This window comes from Amblyomma mixtum, chromosome 7, assembly GCF_055824585.1.
Source record: "Amblyomma mixtum isolate Tamu chromosome 7, ASM5582458v1, whole genome shotgun sequence".
In the NCBI taxonomy this organism is placed as follows: domain Eukaryota; kingdom Metazoa; phylum Arthropoda; class Arachnida; order Ixodida; family Ixodidae; genus Amblyomma; species Amblyomma mixtum.
This window is the reverse complement of record NC_143018.1, coordinates 57,881,189-57,897,388: the sequence shown is the minus strand read 5'-3', so window position 1 is coordinate 57,897,388 and position 16,200 is coordinate 57,881,189. Positions and strand designations below refer to the sequence as shown.

Here is a 16,200-nt window from a genome sequence, read left to right as displayed (position 1 = left end):
GCACAACATTAGATAAAGCATTCTAGCTTATTTCTAAGGTATGAAATTGGTTTTTGGGGGGTTTAAAGTCCCAAAGTGACACAGGCTGCGAGAGACGCCGTAGTGAAGGGCTCCGGAAATTTCGACCACCTGGGGTTCTTTAACATGCACTGACATCGCACAGTACACGGGCCTCTAGAATTTCGCCTCCATCGAAATTCTGCCGCCACGGTCAGGATCGAACATAAGGTCTGAAAGTGGGCTAGTTGGCATAACCCTGGAATATTAAAACAGCAAGGCAACAGGGATGAGAGAAGATGCAGCACAAGCACTTTGTGCTGCATCTTCTCTCACCATCCCTGTAGTCACGCTGTTGTTAGTACACGTTCCAGTTTTAGCTTTGCTTCAATCAAAATAGATGTTGCTCGCTGCTGCATAGTGCTTGTTGGTGCATTCAAGCAGATTTAAAATGTTTACAACACGATCACATAGGCTGCAGACTGGCCTAAGCACCATGGCATTATATTCCTGTCTTGAGCAGTCGAGAAAGGCAGCATGTGTCAACCTGAAGTTCAAAACTGAAAGAAACCCGCACACAGTTTTAAAGGAAGGACTGTGAGGCTCTGAGCCACCTCACAGGTTATATGGAAATGACACCTGTGGAGCCGTTGCACAAGTGATCCAGAAATAGTCGTCATGTTTCTCAGGCGCTTAAGCTTGTGCCAGTGGTTCACAAGCTCACGAAGCAAAGGACACCAGAAGATCATCATGGGCACATAAGCAAGCAGCACACTAGTGCCACGTGGTTTATTAGCGATTACCAGTCCCTAGTTTACCAGCAAACCAGTTTATTAATAACAGTACCGGTGCTGGTAAGAGGTACCACTGCAAGGGCACGACTGCAAAAGTGCAAGTCAAAATCGACACCGGAAAGTGCCAATAGTGGTGGCTTCACCGTGAAACAGTCACGACACTGTGCTCAACAGATAGCGCGGAAACAAGTCTGACACACCTACGCTAAGGTGGCTACCACAGAGGAACCAACAAACAATATTTACAACACACAAGATGCGAGACCTCTTTAGAACGGCCAGCGTCACCGGCCAAGCCTGAAATTGTAACGCCACAATTCTGGCTCCTCTGCGCAGAACTCTTCGTAGACGTGGCAGATGCGGCCAACTTCCTCCACAGTGAGCTGGATTATCCTTGTTGTAGGGTCAACATCAGCAGTGTTCGCAAGCTTCATTACTAATTCTTCACGGTGGCGGGGAAACAGGTTCCTGTGAAGCAAAGCAGTGGTAACACATGTTAACTACTTGAATACTGGTGATCAAATGCATGTACTTACACTCACCATCAAAAGTATAAATGGAAGGCAACTTTGTCAAAAAATTTAATTTCTTTAAATCTAAAGCATAATGGTCCATGTTTGTTGGTGCACAGTGCAATTCACACAATCGATATTAGGCTGCACATATGTATTCAACGATGCTTGAATTGGGGGCAATGATTAAATTTTTTCGTTAATATTGCCTTTCATTCGCTTCTGACGGCACCTGTACAGTTGATTCATGACTGGTAGCCAAGATCATCAGCCAATGAGGATGCCTTCCTTGAATCCTCGCCATATAAAGCCTTTGACTGGTCCTTGTGCAACTACACATTGTTGCACAAAGCATTGTTGCATTGTTACAAAAGGCAAACATTGTTCATGGTGTCTTTATCCTCTATACCAGGTCACTTTTTTCATCATAGTATTCAAAAAGCACCAGTTCTCTGTTCTGTTGCAACATCTTTGTAAAGCGTCACCAGTTTGCCTCACCCATGAGGACCGGTAGAGTGCTTCTGCCTAAATTGCCGACCTGTTTCAGCACATGCAGAAATAACTAAGAAGCACCGAAAACAACAACGAAGCTAAATTGTAAGAAAAAGAAGAAACAATCTGAGGAACCTGAGCTCGGCACATGACCAGATCATAAGACTGCACAGAGCAATGATAATTATCTTCATGCTCCTGATGAAAAAGGTGACACAGGCATCAACAGCATCCCCCTTGCCTTGCACTAAGAACACACTCCTCGATTAAGCATACCGTGGTGCTCTGTCGGCACAGGAAGGCACGACTTGTTCAACTCACTTGATTCCATTAGTGAGCACCTTCTGGCGGCCGTTGAAGAGGCAGTTGATGACCTTCTCGATCATGTCGAACGGCTGCTGAATGATCGGCTCCTTCAGGGGCACCAATCGCACCAGGCCAACATCAACAGCTGCTGGGGGCACAAAGCTGCTGCCTGAAAGCACAGCACATTCCCTTTTACACATGCAGAACTTTTCAGCCTGCCCGGCAGAAACAGAAATTTTCCCAGCTACCTCTCTGCTGTGAGGAGTGAAGGCAGTTTGGAAGTGCAAGGCTTTTCACAACAGCTGCGCATGGAACATGGTAATAAGTTAACCATCATAACCTCGACAGTTCCTGACCATGCCACGGACGAACGGCGTTCCCATTTATTGCTTCTACAAGCACCACTCGTAGCTGACCAACTTCGGAACATCCACTAAGTGACGACAATGACTAACAGCTGCATTACTGCCACCATGTCATTCAACTATTGAAATGCAGATAGTTCACCTGTCCCCTTCATCCCTACATTACATCCACCAAAATAAGCACGCCTAAGGGAAATAAGTGTTTATAAGTACACTCCACTACCATGCTAAATCTGTAACGAGCCCTCGACTGCCTTAAGGGGGGACATTGGTCTTTCAGACCAAAAAATGACCAAAAAATCGATTTTCAAAAAGTGACATTTGTGGAATCTACAGCTATTATTCTCCAACTGTACCAATTTTTTCCTTCAAAAAATAAACATTTCGACCATAATATTAAATTCAGATCATTGTGCGGGCTGAATTGATGCAGGAGCAGGAAATTTAATGGCATGAAAATTTTGGACATCCGGCTGTCTTAGTATGTCACTATCTCAACATCAAGGACAGACAGAGATGTCATACTGTTTGGTAACAGAAGCTGAAGGCACAGTGTGTGCAATAATCGAAGCAGATTTGTTCAATTGCACTTCAAAAATTTATAATTTCGCAATGTTTTCGATGCATTACACTCACACCTTGGACATAGATATTCCAAGTACTGTAAAATTACTAATGGGGGTAAAATGGAAAAATGGTTTTGATTATTGCACTCTCTACTCACCATACTATGTAGCCATGGATTAAAAATGATTTTTTATTGAGCAGTTTTTTTGCACCGAGGTACTAATGAATGACTAATTAAAATCAATTATCTTGGGAACTGGCTAATTTATGAGAAAGGTAATTTCATTGTTGAAATCAGCATAAAAAACTGAGCAAGGTGGTGCAGTTTCATTAGGATTGGACTGAAGATAAGGAAAATAGGCCCAAGACCAGTGTCCCCCCTTAACTACTGCGTCACAAGTGCTACCAAACCTGACTTGTTGCTACAATATAGCTGATAACAAGCTCACCCCATTATAAATTAAAACACATCTCATACAGAACCACAGGTAAACCAGAATCATAAGTTCACAAACAGTGATCATCGACAGGAGACAGCAATGAGAGGTATGGCTGGTGCCTCACTGTGTGTTAGTCCTTGCAGTAGTGCCATGAAAAAAAAATGGCCAGGAAACGTGATAAAATTTAAGTGCCTATATAGAGGCAGCAAAAGGGTTAAAGAGTCCCAACTTCTTTTGGAGTCCCACCTGACACAATGGCAGTGTACTATCAGCAGCACATGAAATGCAAACAAGATAACTAAACCACAAACAGCAAAATAACAAGCTCTTAGATGGCAAAGCGCAATACTAGCAGAGAGTAATTTCACTTCGAAGGCGCGAAGGCTGTCCTCTAGCAGTGTTAATCAACCTCGCTTGCATTACGCGATAGCGTCTACAGCTCGTATGATCGAAAAGCTGTTGCCGTGACCTAGGATTGAGAGGAAGGCCTCGGAAACGTGTCGGAAAAATTATGGAGACCTTGTATGATGTATATGAGGCAATCTTGGGTAATAATTCATTGTGCTGTCATGAACAGATTGTCAGGAATCATGTGAAAGCTGTACCGAAAGATATTGCCAACCCCTTCCACGGTTCTATGTGCATTCCTTAATATGGCTTAGAGATGCCAGTGTACATATGTGCTGGCATGAAGCATATGGTCCTCACGCCGCAATGTGAATAGAGTAGTGTGCAGATGCAGTAATGTTTCTCAGCTAATTGTAACAAAAGCACCGGATATAACGAAGGTTTGGTTTGGTTTATTGGGGTTTAACGTCCCAAAGCGACTCAGGCTATGAGGGACGCCGTAGTGAAGGGCTCCGGAAATTTCGACCACCTGGGGTTCTTGAACGTGCACTGACATCGCACAGCACACGAGCCTCAGAATTGCACCTCCATCAAAATTTGATCGCCACAGCCGGGATTGAACCCGCGTCTTTTTGGATCAGCAGCTGAACGCCATAACCACTGAGCCACTGCGGCGGCTGAATATAACGAAGAGTACTGTAGTATGTAGCGACTCAAAAAAAGGTTGGTTTATTGGGGTTTAACGTCCCAAAGCAACTCAGGCTATGAGGGACGCGATATAACGAAAGCACCGGATGTAACGAATGTGCTGTAGTGTGTTGTGACTGAAAATACAAATATAACGACAGCACCGGATGTAACGAAGGTAGTATAGTATGGTGCGACTAAAAATGTAGATATACCGAAAGCACCAGATATAACAAAAGTGGTGTAGTATGTTGTAACCAAAATTACAGATATAATGAAAGCACCAGGTATAACAAAGAGTGGCGTAGCATGTCATGACTGAAAACACGGATATAGCAAAGAGTGGTGAAGCATGTTGTAACCAAATATGGTGCAGTATGTCGTAACTGAAAATACGGATGTAATGAAAGCATCGTATATAACGAATAGTGGTGTAGAATGTCATAACCGAAAAAAAAACACACATGCTATCACTAGAACTCTTAGGCAGTGCCTAAGTGTCTCCTAATTTTTACTCTCCGGCAGCTAATATGTTGGTGTTTCTGTGTTGGCACTTCAGTTCTCTTGTTCACATCTGATTCGTTGCTGATGCTACATTTGACTCCCAATAATTCGAACTTTGAGAGGAACAAAAAATTGGCAAAATGATTAAATTTGTCAGATTATAGGGAGTTTGTTTTTAAATGGACATTTTTTTAATATAAAATTGATTCGATGAGACAAACGTAGCAGTGTGAATTAAGCAAGTTTGAATTAATGAGAGCCTATGATATTTGTTGATGCCACAAATGTGTCCAAGTACCAAGTACTTTCAAAAGTGCATCTCAATTCAAATTTGAGGTTCATGCAGTAAACCAGTTTCATGAAGCGTGACATAGTTGTGACGGCACATGCAAGCCTGTGAAGCAGAATGACAATGTACAGCTCATGCATCCATCAACAAGTGTAAGAGGTCCTTTCATTTGCAAACGCAGTTGACCCTGACTAATAAAACTGCTGATGTTTTTACTGATCTCCTGAACAATACCCAAAAACAACCGATATATGCGGTTGTGTGGTGGCAAACAGAAATCAATATGGCGTAGGACAACTCCTCACTTTATTTTTATCATTATTATTATTGTAACTAATGTTTCCACAACAAGGAGTGGTAATGGCTAGCAAGAGTGAAGCCATGGACCTTAAGAGATGCAGAAACATTACCTCACAGGCTTTTAAGGTTGACCGTCAGGCTGCTCCAGGAAAAATGTGCGATACCAAGCTAAATTGATTGTTGACAATAACCACGTTGTCCATTACACAGACACTTTTAAGCTATGTTGCATACTTCACACATCTCAAGGTGTGAGTCTTTCAAATAAAAACAACCTTTAAATACCGTATTTTCCGGTGCATAAGATGCGGATTTTTTTCAAAAACCTTGCTGGTGCGTCCTATACACGAATTTCGCGTTTTTTTTGTGAGTTCAGAAATTACCCCGGTTCATGTTCAAGCTTTTTTAACCGAAAAAATATCACTAACTACCAATAACGCGGTTGTAACACAGTTAATACTTCAATACCGGGACCGCCGTGCGCAAGTTTTTTGGGTGAACTTTATCACGAAACGGCGGGGATGACAACTTCCGGGATCACAAACACATGGCCGTTTCGGAGGCCCCAAGCAAAAGTAATGTGAAATGCCAAAAGATGGCGACAATCGCGCTTCTCGCCATCGTCACAACCCAAGACAAGCCGCCGTTCTTTTTTAGTTACCCTTCTCAACTTTGTTCGCTCCGTGTACGTAGAGCGAAGAGAATGTTTCAGCCGCATTGCCTCCAGAAATGGGCGAACTTTTTCATAGTGCATCCAAAGATGAAGACTTCGAAGGTTTTAAGTAAAAATAAAGAGTTGTTTGAACATAAGGAGAGTTCTTTCGTTTTTCTTTCTTTTTTGCTAAAACATGGGCGGGTATGGCGCGAGCGTTGCCTATTTTCGATCACTTGGTCGCGCAAGCGTGTTTAATTAAGCCTTACTAGCCTAACTGGGTAAAGTGGGGTGTGTCTTATACACGTGTACGTCTTATATACCAACTTTTTCAATGACAGCCTGCATATATGGCGGGTGCATCTTATACACTGAAAAATATGGTATGCAAAATTTATCGGCACCGTTACAAAAAAGGCTCTCGTTAACTTGCATAATGAACATAACTTGAACATAACAGTGCAAAATTCAAACAAATTGTCGTTCTGTTTTGAGTTCAAATTATTGAGAGTTGACTCTACTTCATGATACTATGCTGAAATAAATAGATGGAAGCAACACTGTAGTCAGATACAAATCAAGAATGAAACGGCAGATGTTCTTCACAGGAAGCCCTTCAGCCAATAGCATCGACTTATTTTTTATGATGTCACAGTTAATCCAATGAAGCTGCGGTTATTCCCACTTCATCTGCCACTGCCTCCGATTTCATGCTAACAGGTATGAGGGGATCGGTCAAGGGGAAGAGGACGAGAATCGGTCAACGCCGCTGGCAGGAGGGGCTCCTACTTGCCTCTTCATTCTTGAGTTGTATGCGACTATATTAGCGCTTGTGCATTTTCAACTTGTCTTGTTGGGCTTTGCATCATTCTTTTCATGATATCCAAAGCTTCAAAGGAGAGACACAAGCAGAAGACAAAATTGCGAGGACACTTTGGCAACTAAAGTGTTGAGAGGCAAAAGCCGGGGACACTATGCCGTCACGACTTCCGGTGGATGTGACGTCACACCGTTCCCGTGGCTATATCGATACCCAAATTATACATCTTTCGGAGACCTTAAAGGTGCACTGAAGAGGAATCTGAACTTGTCTTTTTGCCGCGGGAACTCGATCTACACGTTCCGAGCATTCTTAGAAACTGCGATTTACTGCCCTGTGTGGCCGATTCCCCCAATTAAATCGAATTAATGTCCGGCTCCCGCCTTTTTTTTTTTTAATTCTGCCTCGTACGGTGGGCGGAGTCGACCAACGCGTGGAGCGCCTTTCACCCAGTCCCGTGGCGGCTTGCGCTCTGCCATCGGCGGAGTAATACGTAGTAGTCCGTAGTAGCAAATAGTCCGCGCGCATTTTTATTTCTTCGGGCTTATTTTGCGGCTATATTATCTGCGAATGAAACTATTTATTCATGGAAACCTAAAAAACAAAATAAAGCGAAAGCAAAGCCTCCACGGGACTGGGTGAAAGGCGCTCCACGCGTTGGTCGACTCCGCCCACCGTACGAGGCAGAATTAAAAAAAAAAAGGCGGGAGCCGGACGCTAATTCGTTTTAATTGGGGAAATCGGCCACACAGGGCAATAAGTCACTGTTTCTAAGAATGCTAGGAACGTGTGGATCGAGTTCCCGCGGCAAAAAGACATGTTCAGAATCCTCTTCAGTGCACCTTTAAGTGCTAATCACACTTAATAACACATTTTTCCATCTAATTTGACACAAATCTGATGTTTTCCTGACCATTCTGTGACAATTTTCACTATGCCGTGACGACTTACGGTGGATGTGACGTCACACCGTTCCCGTGGCTATATCGATACCCAAATTTCTTTTGGTGATCCCAAATTATACATCTTTCAGTGATGTTAAGTGTTTATTAAGCTTAATTACACATTTTTCCATCTAATCTGACACAAATCCGACGTTTTTCCGACTCTTCTGTGATAATTTTCCCTACGTTGTGACGACTTCTGGTGGATGTGACGTCACACCGTTCTCATGGCTATATCGACGTCGGCGCTATTTTGACGCAATTTCAAAATTTTTGTCTATAATTAATTAACTAATTAATTTCAAGTGATCAAACTTGTCTTCTAGGTTCATTTTTTCCTCCTCTATCTGAAGAAACCATTGATTTTCTTCTATATTTTTTAGTTCCATGTGTCACACCCTCTGTTAACGGACGACAGTATGAGCCATTGAAGGCTTTCGCCTCAACATGGAGGAGGAAAGACGCGCACCGTTGAGCGTGAGCCGATGCTGGGTGGTGCAGTAGCTCTGGCAGAGGATGGAGAGTCGGCAGCGCTGGGGGTCCATCACGGGGGCCCCAATGCGCTGGGCCACCTCCAGCTGGAAGGTAAGGGAGAGGGGCACCCGCCCCCTCCGGAAGGGGCCCTCGCGCAGGGACATCTGCCGCAGCCAGCGGATGAGCAGGGGGCTGGCCACGCTGAACGGCAGGTTGCCCACCACCTGCACCCCGGGCAGGTCGTCCGACTCCCACGGCACACCCAGCTCCCTGGCTTGGTCAAAGGAGCGGTCGTCAATAAAAGGAGGTACGTGGCACTTAGGGCTTAAAGGGACACTGAGAACAAACTGAAGTTGGCTTGTGTCAACAGATTACAGCGTCTTAAAAGGCAACTGCAACACTTTTTTGAGAATTTCGCGATATTCGAGGATTCACATCTATATAGGCTGTAGGTAAAGCATGCCAAGTGTTTTTGCACTAGCATTTAAAATAGTGACGTAATCGACGATTGAATTTTGCGCTTCTCCTCAATGCACCGGAGGAGTGCAGGAAAACTAACCGTGACGTCACGGAAGGTATGATTTCAAATTACTGCTGTCGTCAGCCACACCCTGCCCTGACTCGTTAGACGCTATCAAACAACTCTCGGCAGGGTTTGCTTTCGTTGGTGTAGTTTTTTTTTCCTTCAAAGCAGGCGTTTGGGCGTTGGAAATGTACCGATACCTTCGATGACCTCATCATGCGCCACCCACTTGGCGTTGTGCGATGCGGAGAAGCTTGAAGGGCGTCCGTATTTTAAGCGGCGATTACTTCAATATTTTAAGTGCTAGCCCAGTAAAGTCTTCGCATGCTTTACCAGCAAGTTTCACACGTTCGACCCTCTTAAGCTCGTTGATTTCTAAAACCTATGCAGTTTCCCTTTAAAGAAAAAGATGGTAGTTACAGTGAAAAATGCTATAGTATCTTTTAAGCAAAGAAAACAATACTGGCATTGCTCTCACCGGCCGAGTCAGCTAGAAAACGGTGGTCAATTGACACAATACTTTGGGCATGGGCCCCGGAGACTAGCCCACACCACCATGCACTTCACAACAGTGATCACAGAGTCTTTTTTTTTTTAGCGTAGATGTAACAATTTTGAACTGCGCAGGTAGAAAATTTTCAAATGCAATTTTCTTAGCAACAATTCTTGGCATATTCATGAGAATCAACCTCATGGCGTCCACACTCACTCTGGTATGAAGTCCTCCAGTTGCTGGTGAAAGATGTCACCCAGCACTACATGTAGCCTGTTTGCAGTGGCTTCAGAGAGAATCTGTAAGCAGAGAACATGTGGTTCGATTACAGATGGCTAATTTATTCATACATTCTGGTATTCATACATTCTGAACAGGGTTAAAATACATGCCCTTTTCCCCACCAAAGGATCCCCCTTCCAGCCAATGGCATCGTCCCATTCCCATGACCTTGGCAGTGTGACAAAGCAGGGAGTGGTAGACGAAAAAGGATAATCCCTTCCCTTTGGTAACCACTGGTATAACTGTGAGAACCTGAAGAATGGATGGAAACATTGGTGCTAGCTCGGGATATTCCTTCGCGATAGGGATACAATGGTAGAGCAGAGGAAAGCCGCGTCAGCAAGGATGCCAGGACACTCAAGCCCGAGCTGCCTGCCCATGACGAGCACCGTGTTCCGCGGTTGGTATTTGTTCACGACGGCACTACAGAACATCACGTTTTGTTTAGTGAGCTTGAGCTTTGTCTCCTCAGAGTGCAAACAGCAACAAAGCGAGACACTTTGCGTAACAACGAGCTGATGCACAAAGTCTTCGTACGTTACATCTCCGCCCTTCCCACCAGCACGTACACAGGGGAGTCTTCAATGTCGCTGCTTATGTTTGCACAAGAAAACGCGTAAAAAAATACCGAAGAAAACTTGAAAAAGAAAAAACTACCACAGATGAAAATAAACAGTGCAAGAACTGCAACATACAAAAGATCAAGGAAGCCACATTAGCCTTATTCTGGTTCGTATTTATGTCTTACACTAATGGATATAAAGTAAAAGCAATCGATAAGTCTCTTTAATTGTTCAGTTGCATTTAGGGACTGACCACTGAAATAATTGTAATTGCAATCAGTTACTTTACAGCGTTTAAGCGCTGCTATCTATTGATATCTTCAGTCAGTGGTATGAGAATGTCACGTTGGTCAGAGAGTGGGCCCTCTGGGGAAAATGGAGGAACCCCATAATGAGGGCGAAAATTCCCGAAGGTTCTGACAAAGAGAGCTTGTAATCTGACCTGTGTAGTGCCTTTCAGAACCCACAGCACTGGAAACATATATGTATGCTGTTGAGTAACACAACGATGCAGAGCAAGAATGACGCTCCTACCCGAGAGTGTAGCTTAACTCGAACTCACCCCGGAAACAGCAAATCCAGCTAAAGAGAGGCATATGGCTTTTCTCTTTAGGTGCGTAGGAACTCATTACCGCATAGTCTTCACTCGGACAGTGGACAGCGGGAGAAAACAAGCAGGGAGGTTAAACCAGGCAGTGCCTGATTGACTGCCTTACACATAGGAGGAGAATAAACACAGCGAAAGTGAAGACAGAATGAAAGTTGAGTACAGTTCGTTGTATGAACGGAATATGTCCGCGCAGCCTATACAAAACCAAGCAAAGAATGTCCACAGTGTGTCTACAGCCTGGCTCTCAAGACTGTTTAAACGTCTGCAACCTACTTTAATTCAAAGCTTGTTTAATATATTTCATACCGCCCAGACAGCGTTCTTATCTGAATAAGGTGGAGGTCACAGTCCTAGCTCGTGGCCTCCGTTAGGGGACGCGAGTTCAAACCGCGCATACGTATCTCAAGAGAGACGTTCATTACAATCGTTACCTCGCGCACCCAGGGATAACTAAGAGCCACGCCTCAGTGGAGGGCTCCGAATTAATTTAGACCACCTAGGATTTTTCAACGTGCACTGACATTGCACAGCACACAGAGGTCTTCGCATTCCGCCCCCATCGAGATTCGTTCATCCCGGATAGAAACCCAATGGGAACTGGATCTCTCTCGGACGTCCCGTGGACATCCTAAACGTCCACATGACATTTAAGGGTGTTTCAGTGCCCAATTGGGAAGGTGTAGGAAGAATGCTGCGGGCAGCTCTGCAAATGTTACCCACCCGCAGCGTGGGCTCGAATCGGCTGTCCTTCTCGATGGCCACGACCTGACGGGCCCCGAGCTCGAGCAGTGGTCTGGTGAGGCACCCCGGTCCGGGGCCGACTTCGATCACGTGCTTGTCGCGCACGCTGCCGCAGGCCCGCACGAGCCGCCGCGTGAGCTTGGGGTCGAGAAGAAAGTTCTGGGAGAGCTTTCGCATCGCGCGGATGCCGTACATGCGCAGCAGATCGCGCGCTGAGGGCAGCGGCGGCAGCCGGCACGTTGCCGCCGCTGCGCGCATGCCCTGAGCAGCTGACATCTGAGCGAGCGCGGAACACAAGACAGATGTGTAAAAAACTCGGCAGGGATCAGTTAAGGGCGAGCAAGTTAACGCAACAACTACGGACTTTCACTCTTAGCAAGTTTCGCGCACGTTGACTTCGCCATGCATGTCGCCATGCTGCTTCTTGCCTTCAAAACATCGAGACACCGGAAACGCGAAGGCGGAAGTCACATAAAAAAAGCAAACCAGAATCGGAAAGAACAGAAAAGTGCAGCGATTCAAGATAGCAATAAAACATTACTATTAAAATTAAAATGCTTTCGAATGATTCTGTTGTTTATAGCACGTTTTATACATATTTTATATTACGTGTGTACACAGCCTACGGAACTAGCGACAGAGTTTCGGTTTCGTTTCTTTTTGTGAACGAAAACGCTTTGCCGCTATGCTGCGTTAGCAAGCGCAAACCTTGCCTGTTTCTTCTCTGCACCTTTCACTCCTTCCTTTACGTATTTCGCTACGACAGCTTTAAGTTCCAACTGTTTAACTGCACCCTGGTTAAAACGACGTTATCACCAGAGAAATCTTATGCCACTTGGTTGCACGAAGGTGGTGTTGCGAAAATTGAGATGTCGAAGGGACGATCACAGTGTTATCACCCCACTGCCCCTAAGTAGCTGTAACGACGTTAAGCAGCAGCAACAAAACCGACAGTAAACGCTTCAAAATTACTTTATTCCAGATACAAGGCATTCACAGTTTAGGGTACACCATCACTTGAGTACCAGCCTGCATCTTATATATCAAATATTACAAAATTTTTTGTCACTGCATTGTCCACGTCTAATAATTAATTTGAGCTGAACCACTACGAAAGTGTATCAGGTGGGGTGGACAAAATGCTTGAAGTTGCAAATTTATATTCCTCAACATCTCCCGAGGATTGGTCCAAATATAAAAACATCAGAGGCAACAGTAGTCTGCATACTGCTTTACACATTTTCAGTTTGCATCAATTGCATTGTCAGTTCTTAGTACTAATAGCAGACTTGTGCTACAGTCATTAAAATTTATCTTTACATTACATTTTAAAGCGTCATGTAGTTATGAGAAAAATCTGCTACAGTGAATACTCTTCACCTTGAGCAACAACCTTTCAACAAATTTGATATAACAACCCTAGCCGTTATCACAGCACTCCTAGTCAGCTTGATGACTTTCATATTAAGTTACTCTTTTCAAAGGTAAATGACTAAATGCTATGTGCGAAAAATGTGACTGCACACAAAGCCCATTTCAACAACTCTAGGCACTTCTCTTATGTAGACTGACTGTCTGCAACATCGGTCACACTCAGAAACCTGTGTATAGCCATCCAGGCGTCAGTTCCTAGTTGGTCTATCTGAACTTTACCATCCCCACACTCGTGGCAGTGAAGCTCCTCTTTCACGACACCGGCCAGTTGCCAAAAGTCTTTGGACAGACGCCGTTTGCTCTCCATCACCATCCGCTTGGCCTCTTCTGTGCTCACAGCTGCCAGCTGGCACACCCCACCCAGGACAAGTGGGTGCCAGGACACAAGTTCAAAAGCAGCCGCACACTGCTTCAGCGTTGAACCAAGAGCGAAGTGAGTGGCGCGTTCAGTCAGCAGGGCGTTTCGACTCAGAAGGCTCTTGACACCCTGCCAGAAACCGAGGTATCTCTCGATGTCCAGGGATGTCAACGTGTAACTAGTGCACAGACGTTCTGCCAGGATGTTCATAAGAAAAGAGGCCATGCTAGGGGATGCAAATGAGCAAGACAGGCTGTACAGGGTTCGGCTCTTCTGAAGCCAGTCACTGAAAGCATGCATGTCGCTATCATGCAGGCTGCAGCTGTACATTCCAAGTCTCTCCAGACTCTTGTTCTTTGAGAGACCGCTGATGATGACTTGGTTGACGGATGCATTTGTGGCACTTATGTCAATGTATATCTCCTTCAGTGTAGTTGTCGATGACAGGTAAGTTGCTATCGAACTGGCACACTGTTCATCGATTACGTGCTGGAGTGGGTCAATGCGGAGGTGAATTGAAGTGATGCTGTCGTGCAATGCCAGTGTGCTGCATATCTCTTGCAAATATGCAGCGTTGAGAAATCTGAAACTGTGGCTCGTTATTGTAGGCAACTGCTGACACCTTTTCAAAGAGTCAGCGAAACAAGCGGCATTTGAGTAGCACTGCCTGACTGTGACCTTTCCAACAGTGTCCGTTTCCTGCAGGACTTCGCAAAACTCCCAGAAAGAGTCATGGTTCAGCTGGTCAAACCGCAGTTCACAAAGCGATTCATTTTCCTTCGCTGCGGCAAGCAGCCTTCGCAGTTCGTGATCATGAAAATAGTTTTGTCCAAACACGAGCTTCTGGATAGAAGTGCTTCCTCTGAGTGCATCAACAAACAGTTGGACACGCCACCACTCTCCCCATGCTGCTTGGGCATCTTGGACGGCAAGCTGTTTGAGACTGCCCGGGGAGAGCCACGGGTTCATGAAGGACCATTCACAGGAGCTAAAATCAACTTCCCGAAGCGAAGTGTTTGCTACGAGTGCACCCGAAACCAGACTGGCATCAGCCAGATCGAACACAAAGCGCTGAAGGGTAAGCTTTCGTAGCACACTGTTCTTTTCCAGGCCCTTGCAGAGTGGCTCCACATTACACGGAGAGTGCCTACTTTGCTTGACCACTGTCAGTTCAGTGAGAACGAAGTTCCTGGCGAGATAGTTGAAAAAAGAAGCACCACAGCCAGGGGCCAGGCATGCCCCATCAATTGTCAGCTTTGTGATGCTCGAATTCTCCATCAGGGGCTCCATGTTGACCTTGTGGTCAGTGCGCCAGGTCAGGTCGGTCACACTCAGAGTCTTCAGTGTCGTCGACTTCCTCACAAATTCGGCGAAGCGCGCCTGCACATTGCTGCCGCTCTCCAGTAGACTCATCTCGTTGCACTCCAGTTCCTCGAGCTGGCAGGCTTCGCAGACTGAGACGATCAGGTCACATATTTCAGAGCACTGCAGTTCTTTACCGCCCACGATGAACTGAGGCTCGCTCTTGCCGATAAGCCGCAGTTTCTTGAGGGACGTGCTCAGCCGCAGGGCGTCGCAGAAGTGCTTGCGGTGTCTGTCGAACGCGCTGCAGTCAACGTCTACAGCAGCAACGCACCGGTGGTTCGCCAGCAGGCAGTGGAAGAGGGCGGCCGCGTGCTCTAGCAGCCTTTCCTCGTGCATCCAGCCAATAGCGTAAGGATTCTGCAGGCGCGAGACGGCCAGTTTTCCTGGGCTGACTTCTCTCAGCTCGGCCTTCAGGAAGCACAGGAGTTCGTTCCAGACGGGCAGGTCTCGCAAAACGCGGCACACCTGACGATCTCCAAGGTTATGCGTGCAGCTGGTTGGGAACGGGACGCCGTTCCACTGGAACTCTGTCGTGACCGAAACAAGCGACCGAAGCATCGCTGGGACCCGCCGCAGGCGCAGACCGAGGCCCTCCAGGTAGCGCAGTAACGCGTTCTGCCTTGCCTCCATTGTTCTGAAACAAAAATCGCACATTCAAAAAAAGATCAGACAGTTGGTTCTATCACGAACACTCGATAACAGATGCTAATGAAGGGTGACATTTCGCGGCAGCAAACGAAAAAAATCGCGCAGGCGGGACGGACAGAGAAAAATGAGCGCTAATATCTATGATTAAGAACGACGAGCGCTCACCGTGATCGAAAGTTCTCCTGACTTGGCACACGCAGTCAGTGCAGTTTCGGAAGTTCTAGCTGTCGCTAACAAAGAGCGATGTACAAATAACGGGAGCAAACAGGCTATTTTAATGCCAACGCCTAGCTATGTGAGTAACCTGCAGATCCCGCGAAGCAAGCACCCTTTCACACTGCGACGCCCTGCGAAAACCTGCGGCTCGAATGTTCGAATTCAGTGGTCGGCGCTCGCGCGCCGTTCGATCGGGCCAGACACCTCGCCCAGCTGCTTTGCGTCATCGCTTTGTGCGCACCAAATATTACGCAAGACTCAAACGCTGACCATTACCTTACCGTGGAACGCGCAGCTTCACGAATTATGGTTCCATTACTTGGTCTGCGTCTACTGGCGGCAGGCAGAACGACAGCGCGTGCAGCACGCGCCGCTAGAACGCCGCGCGCTGCTTCGACCTGGCGACTTGACTTGGCTTGTTAACTTACTTGTAGTGGCTGCAACAGCTGCTACGCGGCATTGCAGCATGCGCAAGG

The 16,200-nt window shown here is 46.0% G+C and overlaps 2 protein-coding genes across 4 annotated transcripts; both read right to left on the bottom strand.

Moving 5' to 3' along the window:
• Nucleotides 1-745: 745 nt before the first annotated feature.
• On the bottom strand, nucleotides 746-12,133 carry mtTFB1 (mitochondrial transcription factor B1). The gene is made up of 5 exons (XM_089552672.1): nucleotides 11,683-12,133; nucleotides 9,724-9,806; nucleotides 8,487-8,761; nucleotides 2,117-2,270; nucleotides 746-1,259 (listed from the first exon to the last, which is right to left on the bottom strand). Exons 1-5 carry the CDS (start codon nucleotides 11,977-11,979, stop codon nucleotides 1,076-1,078), a joined length of 993 nt encoding a protein of 330 aa, XP_089408798.1. The 5' UTR covers nucleotides 11,980-12,133; the 3' UTR covers nucleotides 746-1,075.
• Nucleotides 12,134-12,659: 526 nt separating this feature from the next.
• Nucleotides 12,660-16,111, bottom strand: LOC149336167 (uncharacterized). Of its 3 annotated transcripts, none has more exons than XM_089552669.1 (2): nucleotides 16,006-16,111; nucleotides 12,660-15,494 (listed from the first exon to the last, which is right to left on the bottom strand). In XM_089552669.1, exon 2 carries the CDS (start codon nucleotides 15,488-15,490, stop codon nucleotides 13,262-13,264), a length of 2,229 nt encoding a protein of 742 aa, XP_089408795.1. In that variant the 5' UTR covers nucleotides 15,491-15,494; nucleotides 16,006-16,111; the 3' UTR covers nucleotides 12,660-13,261. The 3 variants fall into 3 exon arrangements, with proteins under 3 accessions (XP_089408795.1, XP_089408797.1, XP_089408796.1); XM_089552671.1 differs by having other exon boundaries at nucleotides 16,001-16,104; XM_089552670.1 differs by lacking the exon at nucleotides 16,006-16,111 and adding an exon at nucleotides 15,674-15,994.
• Nucleotides 16,112-16,200: the final 89 nt, after the last annotated feature.